Genomic DNA, 13,209 nt, shown 5'->3' with positions numbered 1-13,209 from the left:
AGGAAGTAACCTTATAGTGAGTCAGACTGTGAGTCCATTTAATGCAATGTTGCCTGCTCTGACTTGCAGGAACTCTCTACTATTTCAAACAGGAATCATTCGCAACCCTGTCTGGGGTTTACCAAGACTGATGCTGAGAGCTTCTGTATGGAAAACATGGAATCTACTATTGAGCTAATGCTTGTCTCCTCTTCTTTCTTTTCAATTACTTCTCAAAACTCACCTTTACCATGGAGGCTTCTGTACAATCTATATCTCCCACATGACTGAGGCTAGAGCTTAGTTTGATAATGTTAAACATTAGAAATTGGTAAAGTAGTATAAACCACTAGCAATAAGCAAAATTATTTGATAAGTTAATTTCAGGTTAATTAAGTTATTTATTTAACATTAATAAATAAGATGGAGATTCTGAGATGGAGTTTGTTTTTGCTGACTTTAGGAAAGCACATTTTGTCCTTCACAGAGACTCTTTATCCTTTCAGAGTCATCTTTTTCCAATGTAGATTGCCCGCATGGACTACAAAACTCATAATACGACTGTTGCCTGGACATGACTGTAGTCCCATGTATCTGGTAACTGTTGGTTTGGAAAAGCATGTCCCAATTCATAGATCTAAAGGGATTTATTACAGATTATCCAAAACAATGGTATATAGGTTTGAGTAATATACATAAATATACAATGGAATCCAATCTAGTATATAATCGATAGAGGAGAAGTTACTGAAGACAGTCACGGTGTGTGCACATGTGTGGTCTCTCTCTCTCTCTCTCTCTCTCTCACACACACACACACATACACGCACACAAGGAAAACTCCAGATACTCTTTCCATACATGCCAGAGGGGCATCTGTATTTCCAGCCTAAAAGGCCTGACATTCTGAAAAGTCCCTGGGTGCTTGAGGGCTCTGATATTCTGATAAACTCACTGCTCCCACCACTCCAGCTCTACTCCTAGAAAAGTTTTCCCTCTCACACACAAAAGCAGCTCTTCTGATCTCACCTAATCTCCTAAATGTCTTCTCTCTCCCTCCATTCCTCCTTCTCTCTTTTTCTCCCCTGTCTGTTGTCTTCCCAAAGAAATCACCCTGGTGAACCTACCTAACAACAGAAATATGATTCATTTCTTCCAATTCCTGTATGTCTTCTCCTGAGACAGCAGGCCTTCCCATTTTATTAAATGTGACTGAGGGAGGCATCTATCCTAACAAACTGTAATGAATTCAGTGACTGAATTCTCTAAAACCTATTTTTAGCTCCAGTGTGAATAGGCAAATAAAGTAAGCCAGATGAAATAGAAAAATCTAATGAATTAATAACTTATCACATTAGTTAGCAAATTAATTCTAAGCTCTGACAAAGCCTAGTTAGCCTGGGTCCAGTCCAAAACATTTTACTGTCTCAAAGAAGATGCAAACTGCTACCCATTCCATGCTGAAAATGTGACTGGTGTGTTAGATGGATATTATATCAACACTGTAACAAGATAACAGCATCTTCCACAGTATCTGATAACAGCCAGCTCATGGAGGTCAGTTGAATAGTTAGCAGACCAGTTTCATAACAGTGTGAGAACAGTTTTGAATCTGTTGTAGAATTTTAACAAAAATGAGTCAGGATATTGATTTAAAGAATTTACTACCAGTTTGGTCAAAGTTTCTTACTTTCTCATTAGGGAATGTGAAATGGTCTCCTCTCTTTGGAAGTTATACTTCTCTGGGGTGTTGAAGTGCAGTCAAATGTTTTAGGGCTTTTGTTGTTGTTTTTGTTGTTTCAAATTCTTTTATAGCAGTTCCACATTTAGAGTCCATTTCTTTGTTGCAAGTGCTTAAGCTATCAAAGTAGCATTTAATTTACAAGCTAGTAAAAGATAAGAATGTAAGAGAAAAACACTTAGGTCCAGTCCAATGCTCATAAATAAAAAAGGAAAGCTTCTATTGTCTTCTATGGCTATGGGGCTGCATGCAGTTATCTATTTCGTACCCAGTGAGACTGGGTTATTCACACCACAGTTTCCTGTTCTTTGGGAAAGAGCATAAACTAGTAAATTGAAGGAATTCTGAAGATAAACACATGGTATATTAATAGGTGTGCATATACAGGGAATCCCATTTTTAGAGAAACAGTGTCACAACTTATAGACAAAATATTGATGTATTCATGATGTATTCTTCAATTGTATGGCAACTGCAGGGTCAAGATATAGCCATTAAGAGAAGGTGTACTTGCTGTGGTTAATGTGTTTTCCCTTTCACAACAGGGTTTTCTCAGAGACACATACTTCAGCAATCATACTTGCAAATTAAACTCATGTTTATCTTCTTCCATTGATCAGTCACAAAACAAAACACAGTTAATGTCTGAGGACAATCAGGTCCTATGGCAGACAACTTTCTACAACTGAGGTAGCACCTTTTCTGTGTATGTACTAAGTTTATCTAACTATAGGATTCACTATGAATTGACAAACAAGGTTACTAGCCAAGTGAGTGTTTGTTGAGATAGTTGCTCATGACTAAAGGAGGGAAAAACATTGGCCTGCCTGGTGTTGGAGTTAAAACTATGAGAGATGCAGTAGAGAATGTCATAACTGCCAAAGGTTCTCCACCTCATGCTAAGGTAGACAATGTTGAAAGTAAACTTTCAGGACAAATGGAACTGTTTCCCAAATGGAATAGATTTTGCTCAGTATGTTCATCCCAAAACGTAGCTATTGCTTTGCCAAGTCAGTATTTTATCCAGCCAAGCTGGCAGAGTCTCAAACTCAGTACCAAAATAAATAAATAAATACAGTAAATTATTAATCATTAAGCTGCAGCCTCAAGCTAATATGCCTGGCTGTTTGACATGGAACTGATGTTGGAGGAGGAGGAGGAGGAGACACACACACATATATATATCAGAAATGTCTGCCAAATCTTTCAGTTTTTTAAGCCAGCTGGTCATAGACCCAGATCTAGGATGATCCAAAAAAGTTACCAAAAATCCCTCACCATGTACTTGATAATATTGATTGCTTCAATGCATCACAGTCAGTGTTCATGCCAGCTTGGGGATTTTGTGAGTTGTAGTCTGAAAAAAGTGCCTTTCATCTCCAGTGATCCAGCTTCTAGCAAATGAATTGGAATTGGAATTCAGTCTCATAGTGGGCTTGATTAACCAAATACCCAGTTAACCAAGAAACCCCCAGAAGGGCACCAGAAAACTCTGGTTCTAGCATAGAACAGTTAGTGAAACAACCATGCAGTATACTTCCACACACCTTAATGCATTAAAACAACTAGGTTATGTGTTCCATATGTTCTGATTACTCTAAAGCAGGTGTAGATTATTGGTAAAGTACTATAATGAATCTTACATAAGCTATATTGTGCAGACTTTAGAAAAGGGGGAAATAAGATGCATATGCCAGTAACTTGGTTTTGCAAAGTGATCCCAACTATCCTAGCTATTGCAAATGCATTTTTATCTGTACCTCCGTTTCTGTAATTTTCTCACTGACAAAATTATGTACATGCCAAGAGAAAGATGCAGGACACGTCTGGAGAAGCCCGGGTTGCATACGGACTGCATACTGCTCAGCGATGGGTGAATGCGATAACATCCGCCTTAAGAAAGTTAAGGTAGACAATGCTGGGTCTATCCCAGCAGCCAAGCTAATGCAATAATCTCCTATATCAGAAACATCAAAAAAGCATGACACCACTATTTATTTTAAAATGGACCAGCTGGTACAGAAAGGCTGAGACTGAGAGAATACCTGTAACACCAAGAGTTTGGTTTTACCTTTCCACCTGGACAAAAAAAAATCCCTACATCTGGCCCCATTCACACTATGAAATAACCAGTGTGGAACCCGGGTTATTTCATAGGCTTTCACATTTCCCCCAACTGCACTCGCTGCAGTATGTGGGGGGGGGGGACTAAAAAACCCACTTGACCTGGTGCATTTGACACTGTGTCAACTAGCGGGAGGTGTTTTTTTCCAGGTCCACAAGGATCCAGATCTTCGGTAGTGGAAACTACCAGTCCAGATCTGCGCTGCCACATCCTCCTCCCAGTGAAGGTCAGTAGGGTTAAAATGCTATAGATAATAGTGGGAACTTCAGTTCGGTGTTGCATGATCAAATCTGCCTGGATCTACTCAGTACAAAAACATGAGTGAAAATGAGGCCTCCATGAGCAATCCCTAACTTTATTGGTTGGTCCAATAAAGGTTTCACTGGTGGATTTTAGTTGTTATTGGATATTCTATGGGCAGTGTATGCATATGAAACCAGCCATGCTGCATATCAGTGGAGTGAAGGGGAAAAGGAAGGGGGAAATGAACAAATGAAATTGTTCACTATTGCACAATTTGTAAAAGAAAGGAACCTACAGAAGAAATGAATAGAAAGTTTCAGCTTTGTATTACAATTCTCAGAAATCTTCAAGCTGTCTCAAATGGGTAACTTTCAGTATTTCTACCCTGTAGCAGACCAGTTTTTGTAAGCTGTGTTTGGGGAATAATGAGTGGTCGTGATTATTTAAACTTCCAAATAATTTATTTTTTACTTCTCAGTAATTCCTTAAAAAAGAAAAAGTCACACTGAGGTACCAAGGTGACATGTAATACCTGTTAACCTATGAGTCTAATATTTCACTTTGCTCTTTCTCAGCTTCTTTGAAAGGTTTGTGACAGCATATGAGCAGACAGATGGCACAGAGCTGGCATTTCTCAACACAAAAAAGGGAATACAGGGAAAGAGTACATAAATTAGACTCATGCAAATGTGTTTCACTAGGGATCCACTTTAAGGAAAGGAGAAAGAAAGGGGATCCTCAATTGTGTGATGTTTACTGTAGGGCACTGCAAATAATGACTGTAAATCATACCTTGGAGAGATAGCATGGCATAGTGGTTTGAGTGTTGGAGACACTGGAGACCAGTGTTCGATTCCCAGCTTAGCTATGAAATCTACTGGGTGACCTTGGGCAAATCACATGCTCTCAGCCTCGGGAAGACAATGTCAAACCTCCTCTGATCATGAATACACACAACAACAACAACAAAATCAGACATCCTTGAATGCAATATTAGGTCTGAACACACAGCCCAGTAAACTTTTCAGGGCCAATATGCAGTGGCATTTGGGTGGCCACTGATAGAGAATTCTAGACTGTAATACTAGACTGTAGATCATATTGCTTCAATACATTTTTCCTACAAATCTACCACGATGTGGGCTTTCTTCATATCCAGGATGGAAAGAATCTATGTTTAAATCAATTGAGAAGAAACTGAAACTGATGGATTTGTCTACTCAAGTACAGGGCTTCATGTGCTGAATTCTTCACAGAGTCTAGATCTGAATCTCTGAATCTTCAGCCCTGTGATGGACTGTGTTTGTCGCTCCTTATTTCTGAGAACCTTCATCCTCTTTACACCTGCATGCTAAGGACAGACAGCTTATATACCTCCATGCTGTAAAAGGCTGTATTTACTGAATTTGTCTGAGCAAAGTAAAAAAGAACTGTGTTTCTTTTTGTTTTTAAAGAATTTAACCCCCCCCCCGCCATTTTATACACACACACACACATTTCCCCCCAGGTGTATTACCAAATGTTTTCACTAGTTAGTGGTAGTGATTCTGAGTCAACCCAATCTCAGGCAAAGCCAGACCTGTTGTTGTTGCTCATAGTGTAAATATTTGTTTTCAAGATGGTTCTTAATAAAATTGTGTAAATGTGAGATTGCTTGACTGTGTGTTTTCACCACGTTGGTGGGATGTATTTACCTTCCAGATTGAAAATATCATATTTTTGGCTTTTCAGACTTTGTTTCGATAGGGGTCAGATGAGAAAAGGTGATCTTTGATTCCCTTTCTGTAATACTATTGTACTCTGTAAATGCTCTGTATGAGAAATTATTTCTGGCATTGGAAGTATGCATTATTGAATTCAGGTTTATGTAAATATATGTTAACCAATGTTAGCATTTCTAATGCTGTAACACAGGTGTGGATATGATGTGGTCCATAGGATGCATGTGATCCCAAGACCAGATTGTGAAAATGCTCCCTTTGGTAAAACTGTCAAGTTGAACAACATTTAAAATCACAGAATCTTAGAGTTGGAAGAGAGTACAAGTGCCATCTAGTACAACCTCCCACCATCCAGGGACACACAACTAATGCACTCCTGGAAAATGTCTATTCAACTTCTGTTTACCAACCTCCAAAGAAGAACTCATCACTCTCTGAGGGAGTCCATTGCACCATCAAACAGTTCTTCTTATTGTTTAGGTGGAACCACTTTCCTTATAATTGGAATCTATTGTTTCATGTTTCTTTCCACCACTAGGCAAGATCTCTTTTAAAGATGTATTGTCTTTTTATAGCTGTCTTCTGAAAGACATTTGTTCAACCCTTTCCTCAAAGCCAGTCCTTCTATTAAACAGAGTTAGAAAGCAGATGCTGCAGGGAAGGGAAACAGGTGAAGTTGTATGTGCTTTGCCACCTACCCTGTGGCTTCTAAGTTAGCCTACCTCCCAGAGGCAGTCAAAAGTTTCCATGTCAGGGGTGTGCTGAACCCTCTCTAAGTTTTATTCCAGATGCTACATGACCTATCCTAATATTGCATCTATGTTGGGGAGATATTTGGTTTGGGTGTTGTTGTTATTTAAATACATTTTTCAATAATGTTATTAAATCTACTTCAGTTTTATGATATCCTTTTGGGGATCTACTTGAAAACAATGCTGTTCAGTTACTTTTTGCACCCACTCTCACTCTCCATACACACACACACACACACACCTGCTACATTTTGCTTCCAGATGCAGAACATTTAAAAAATGCACCAGTATATATTGTTACTGATTCATTTTGCCCCTTTATTTGTACTGCAGTCCTATGCACACTTCCCTAAGAAATCTGGTTATACTCATTGGGGTTACCTCTGAATAAGTATGATAGGTTTGCAATGTTAGTTGCTTGGAATATACTTAATGTGATTTAAAATTAGATAGAGAACTTCTCTCTCACTCTCTCTTTTGAAATAGAAGGCCAGACTTTAGATTGCCAAATGTGAATCATCTACTTGAACAAATTAATTTCAAATTGAGTATTACGTAAGGTTAAGTACAGATATATAACTCAGGGTGGTTTTGGAAGCTAAACAACATCTTCACAAATATGTTTATATACCACTCGGACCAAATATGATAGCAATTTTGTGTCATATGTTTTAATGAATCTTTTTTCTTAAGCAAGTACACATTTTACTACTGTAAATGAATAAGCAGTCACTGGCGGGTTATAGACCGCCGCTTTGAGGCGGTCTGCCGCCACCGCCGTTTGCTCCGTAAGGGAGCCATCGCAGCCAAACCGCGCGGCTCCGTTATGGAGCAAAAAAGAAGCTCCAAAATGGAGCTTCTTCTTGTGGCGCCCTAATGACGTCGCGAGGCGCCAGGGGCGCATTCGCGACGTCATTAGTGCCGCGACACGTTCGGACGCACAGGGTCCGATACGTAAAGATGGCGGTGCCCGTATGAACAGGGCGCCACCATCTTGTACGTATTCTATACGTACTAGGGTTAGGGGGGTGCGGAAGCACCGCCCCTTCCTAACCCTAGTACGTATAGAATACGTACTAAATGGCGGTCTGTAACCCGCCACTGAAAAAAAGAAAGAGATGCAGGTAAATTTCTAGACATGTGAACAAAATGACACTGTAGCAGTGATAATGTCACTGTGAATTCAGGGCCTTCTGTCAATCTGAATAAATGTACAAATGAAATGCTTTCACGAAACAGAAAATAACAGGCTCCAAACAGGTTATTTTGGAGTATTTTCTAATAGAAAGGTAGGGGGAGTGTATGCATGTATTTGGCTTTTCTTTCTTTGCATTCAATGTTTCTTTTTCTGCTTTCCTTTTCTGCTTCCAATTATTTTCTAATAGAGACTCAAGGAGCTAAAACAGAGGGAGTTTGCACGAAATGTAGCATCTAAATCAAGAAAGGATGAAAGGAAACAAGAGAAAGCCCTTCAACGCTTACACAAGTTAGCGGAACTCAGAAAAGAAGCTGCATGGTGAGTGAAAAGTTATTAAAAGGTTAAAGAGCAGAGAAAGGGGATATTATTTCTCAGCTGACATGTCATGGAAGAAAAAAGCCCCATGGTGATTAACATCTTGAACCAGAACAAAGTGGATATATAATTTTTTATGGAGCTCTCCCTGAGCTGTATCCTGCAGCCAGATTTGGCACTATGCAATGAAATAAACATTTCAGTGTTACTCTCCAAACAGAACTAAAATGACAGGGATATCTCTCTCTCTCTCTCTCTCTCTCTCTCTCTCTATATATATATATATATATATATATATATATATAGGCATTGTGGTAAACCTATGGAACTAGGTCAGTCATATCTGAAATGTGGCCAGTCTTCTTTTAAGAGGAAAGGAATATACTGCCAGACTATACAGCATTCTACAATATGGTTGGTTCCATAAATTTGGGTAAGACCTACAGTGCATCTACACTGTATAAATAATAACATTTGACACCACTGCCAAGGTTCCATCCTACATCCAATCCTGGGATTGGAAGTTTTGTGAGGTACAAGCACTCTTTGACAGAAAAGGCTAAAGAGCTTCTAAAATTACAAATCTAAGGATTATATAGGATGGGGATACAGCACTTAATGTGGTGTCAAACTGTATTCTTTCTACAGGGTAGATGTATCCTTAGACTCCTATCACTTGGTAGGAGACAAGTGATCTTAGCTGATTCTTTCTTTCTCCATTATTCCCTTTATCTTTAGCTTACTTCCCCTTCTCCAGCAACAAGCCATTCCGTACCATTACTGCACAGAAGTGTAGGGGCAGACTGCACCAGGTGACATCCTAAGTGGGGAGGGGGGTGTTACCCCATTGCTTCCCAAACATCTGCCTTTGGGCAGAAACAGGCTGTGGCATTTGGTATCCCTTTCAAACATTAGAGCTCAGCCAAAGAGTACAAGTGGGGTGAGACATTGTGGAAGTAGAAAGGCATGACCTCAGTTTTTTAAAAAAATAAAATTTATTTTTTAAAAGAAATATTCTTTGTAAATTTTCTTAAAAATCATCACACCTTATCTAATTTTAACTTTAACCACATGAAACTATGTACATGTGAATACATTTAGGATGTGCACATTATATTGTAATTTAAAAGTATAAATATAATTGCGTTAGTTGTTTATGTCACAACTCTTGCCATTACATTCAGTTATATACAGGTATTACGATTTATGAATAACATTAGTACAAAAAAAACACACATTACTAATGATTCCTTATGGTGTGGTATGGGAGGAGGTCAATGCAGTGTATGTGTGTGTGTGTGGGGGGGGGGGGGGCTTATACCACAAGTGATACCACACATTTCCGCACCAGATGACGCCAACCCTAGTAATGCCACTGCAGGGGTGCAGAGACAGCCTTATGAAGAACTCCAGAAGACATCTTCTTCATTGCATCTAGAGTTGGCCACTTTTAAAAGGAGATGTTAGGGATCAGATCTGGAACCTTCTGAATGCAAAGTGTGTGCTCTGTCACTAAGCTGTTGTCCTCTTCCATTACACACAGCAATCAGGGTAGGATGGTGCAGAGAACAGCAGTCTGACAGCAACTGGGGGTAAACCTGTCTTGGCCTGGGCAGCACCTGAAAGCCCCATCTATGCTTGGAAAAATGATAAAATATAAGTAGGCTTTGTGAAAAACCACCAGGATGCTAGGTAGACTTGGAAGGATGTCCTGAAACTTTACTTATTTACAAATATTTATCTAACACCATGAAGCAGAAATGTAATACACACACATTAATATGTACCGTAAAGCTACAGTAGATCGTACAGCTGACCCATTGAATCAATTGTTGAATGCTGAGTCAACATGCAGAAAAATCATATTGATTCAATGGGTTCCTCTGATCAAGACTAACAATTGAATTTAGGTCTATATGAAATTGATGTTAGTTTCAATGAACAAGAGAAGACTAGCATATAAACTTTAGCCTGCATTTAAAATTAAGATTAATTGGAGCAGGTCAAATTTTCAAGGGAATAGAGTTCAGCACAGCAGATGCAAGCACACTGAATGCAAAACAGACCTCAGGTAGATAGGCCCAGCCAGGTTTTGTGAGCTGACAATAGAATCTTAAATGTAACCAGATAGTCCCATTTTTCCCTTGGGAAGGCTCAGCATCCCAGATGTTTTAAGGAGTGTGTGTGTATGTGTGTGAGAGAGAGAGCTCACCCAAATGTCATCTGAGAAACAGATGTAGTGATGTCGGGTCCAAGTCCCTTATGGATCAGTCTTCAGTCCAGGCATGCAGTCCAAAGGGTTGTCCAGAAGAGTAGTCAGAGACCCAAGCAGAGTTCCAGGCAAACAGGGAATGGAACACGGCACCAACATAGCTTTCTCCCAATGTAGAACTTAGTTGTGGGCCACACTTGTCCAGGAGAGGTTCTGGGTTATTTATAGTCCACCTGGATCTCACAGGTACTCCGTAATTGCAGTGTGATTCCTATATAAACACTTCAATATCTGCACTTTTCTCTGTCTTGATGTCTCTCCATGGGGGCAGGTATTGGTATGTCTGGCTCTTCCTATGAGGGTGGTGCCTGTTGGAAATCCTGCTCCTGTGACTACTGGGAACTCTACTCCTGTGGTTGCTGAAGATATGCCAGAGCCTCTCCTCTTGTGACTGCAGAGCTGGCATGTCCTCTGGGTTCTTAGGTTCTATATTGGAGCATTCATTCTCAGACTCAGAGTCCACCCCAGTCAGTGCAAAATCCTTTAGCAAAATTGTTCTGTTCTGTTGGTAAGCTGCCCTCCTCACAAATTTACAAGATTACTATACATGGCTTTTAAATTGTGATTAGACCAGGAAGAAAACAACTTTGGTGATATTTATCTCACAATACCACCTCTGACCCATAGCTACTCTGCCCATTACCCATAGCTGCTGTGTCCCTTTTCATTGATAAGGGAAATCTGTCAATGACATCCCATATGTGTAAGTGCCCAGGTGCAAAACATCGCTGCTGCAAGTTGCATTATTGGCAGACATGTGGTGTCAGTGCCCTCTCCTCTCCCCCTTGATCCTGCTCCCACCTCCAAGCAGCCTGCCCCCCCCCCCCCGCAATTGCTTTTTTTAAAAAAATAATAACTTAACTCAGAGTAGCAGAGCTCTGGAATTCCATGGGGAAGATAAAAACAATCTAAATATAAATAAAATATCTGAAATGCATGCTGATTAGGGTATAGGGCAGGGAATTAAGGGAGAGTTCAGAAAAGAGTATGATGGAGGAAGCAGTCCCAGTTTTGTGATTGAAAAGGCGTGGAATGATGGCTGCTCTTAAAATGGTATGTTTGTATTTTTAAAAGCTGATGTGATTGCTGTGAGAGCAGGGCTTATATAGTAATTAGTAAAGCCCTTTGTTGAAACTGCACTAGTTTCTTTTTGTAGACCAGCTGTAAGGCAGCCCCATATACAGCATATTGCAATAAATCAGCCTTGAGGCTATCAGTGCCTTGACTAATGCAGCCAATCTATCCCTGTCCAAGATAGCTTTGCTTTCCTATGGCACAAGTGATTGTCCAGCCCACCCTTCCTAGAGCAACTTAGCCCTCCCCCCCCCCCCCCACCAGCAACATCCTTCTATTGGAAGCTAGGGAGTTTAGAGCTGGAAGCTTTCTCTTTTCAGCCTGACCAGTGTCACTACTGCCTTCCTTTCACTTCTGCCTTCCTTTATTAGCAGGGGAAAAGCTCAACCACTAGTGTTATTGAGTGTTATTCTGGCATAGTGCATTGACAGGTTTCTGCTCAAAATAAAAATGGAATCCCATCTAAATTTACAGTGTCCACAAAAGAGCTCTTACTAAGTTACTGAAGAGAAAAAGAACTGATATACCTTTACAGTACAGTAGGTAAAATTACCACTTACTGTATTTGGAAGCATGCCATTATTTCAGTGGGCTTCCTGCATAATATTTTTAATAAATGGAGACTCACCATCTCTGAGTTTTCTTATATAAATGGTAGGATAAAAGAATACAACCAACAGATTCTATCAGATTCCATAGGGACGATATTGTTCACTAAGCAGGATATTGTTAAATCAGGCAGTTCACAAAGCAAAGGGCAACACATTAAAATGACTGAGCATACTTGTTCTTTTGTATCCATAAATAATTAATGGCTGTAAATATGAGACTCCAGGAATTCCATAATTTGAAAAATTAATTAAGAACAGTAGGGAGGTAGCCTTGATCAACTGCAGTTCTCAGATGGTGCAGTTCTCAATACATTGATTAATCTCAGAGTGACAAAGAGTTAAGATTTCTTCAGGCCATAATTACCTCCAACCAGATTTGGTCCTACACTTAAGCAGAGTGAGATAGTCAGGCAACAGATTTTTGGTGTCATGAAAGGACAGCAAAATGTATGAAGACTATGGCTGTCAGTTCCCTAGGCAACCTGTATGCAACTCAAGGCAGAACTCTTACCTGAAAGGTTATTTCCCAATCAAGGGGAAATGAGGAGATTATTCCTTTTCACTTACTTAGGAAAATAGGATGTTTAATTTATCCTACTTGATCATAGTCAGAACAGAGTTGACGGTGAGCACCCCAATGACTGGGAAGGAAGGAGGAAGCTAAATAAGAAAGTACATTCCCCCCACCCCTAGAGAGTCTTGGAAAGTTACAGCAGCAAATGAGTTAAGCCTTGGAAATTATAGCAAGCTGTTGCTCCACTAAGGTAGTTTACAACCAGCACTTTGTGCTGGCCTGTGGGCAGAGGCGTGGCTCAGCATCTGCACGCAGGACACCATGACTCTGCCCCCATTGCATCATGATGCCAAGTGCCCTTCTAGATGGCATGTGGCATGCAGCATCATGGCACGACCCTGGTGCTGTATCTAGACAATGCAGCACCACTGTGGCTATGATGCCCTTTAGAGGACTCCTTTTTGTGCTATCCAGAGGCCAGATTGGTGCCACAGCATGCGGTTGCTGTGGCACCAATCTGGCCACTAAAGGGACGGCTGGATGCCGCCTATCTGTACAGCCCCTAACTGAACTGAAGATTTTCATCTAACCTTTCCTTTTGACCAGAGCTAAGCCCACCAAAACTAAGAAATTTGCACCCTTGTCTCCTACCTGGAGATGACCC

At 40.2% G+C, this 13,209-nt stretch overlaps 1 protein-coding gene across 2 annotated transcripts in view; it reads left to right on the top strand.

The window, feature by feature from the left end:
- Positions 1-13,209, top strand: part of ZNF804A (zinc finger protein 804A) — a 260,991-nt gene that overhangs the window by 236,018 nt on the left and 11,764 nt on the right. The window contains exon 3 of one of the 2 annotated variants that reach the window (XM_089519616.1): positions 7,947-8,077. In XM_089519616.1, the coding sequence (XP_089375742.1) occupies positions 7,947-8,077 (131 nt within the window). The remainder of the gene's footprint in view (positions 1-7,946; positions 8,078-13,209) is intronic. The other variant, XM_089519617.1, reaches the window with a different exon arrangement.

The sequence above is a fragment of the Sceloporus occidentalis genome, unplaced genomic scaffold (assembly GCF_023333645.1).
Source record: "Sceloporus occidentalis isolate IW3139 unplaced genomic scaffold, rSceOcc1.0.p SCAF_4, whole genome shotgun sequence".
Classification (NCBI taxonomy): domain Eukaryota; kingdom Metazoa; phylum Chordata; class Lepidosauria; order Squamata; family Phrynosomatidae; genus Sceloporus; species Sceloporus occidentalis.
Note: the sequence above shows the minus strand (reverse complement) of the source record. Positions and strands in the feature narration are given on the sequence as shown.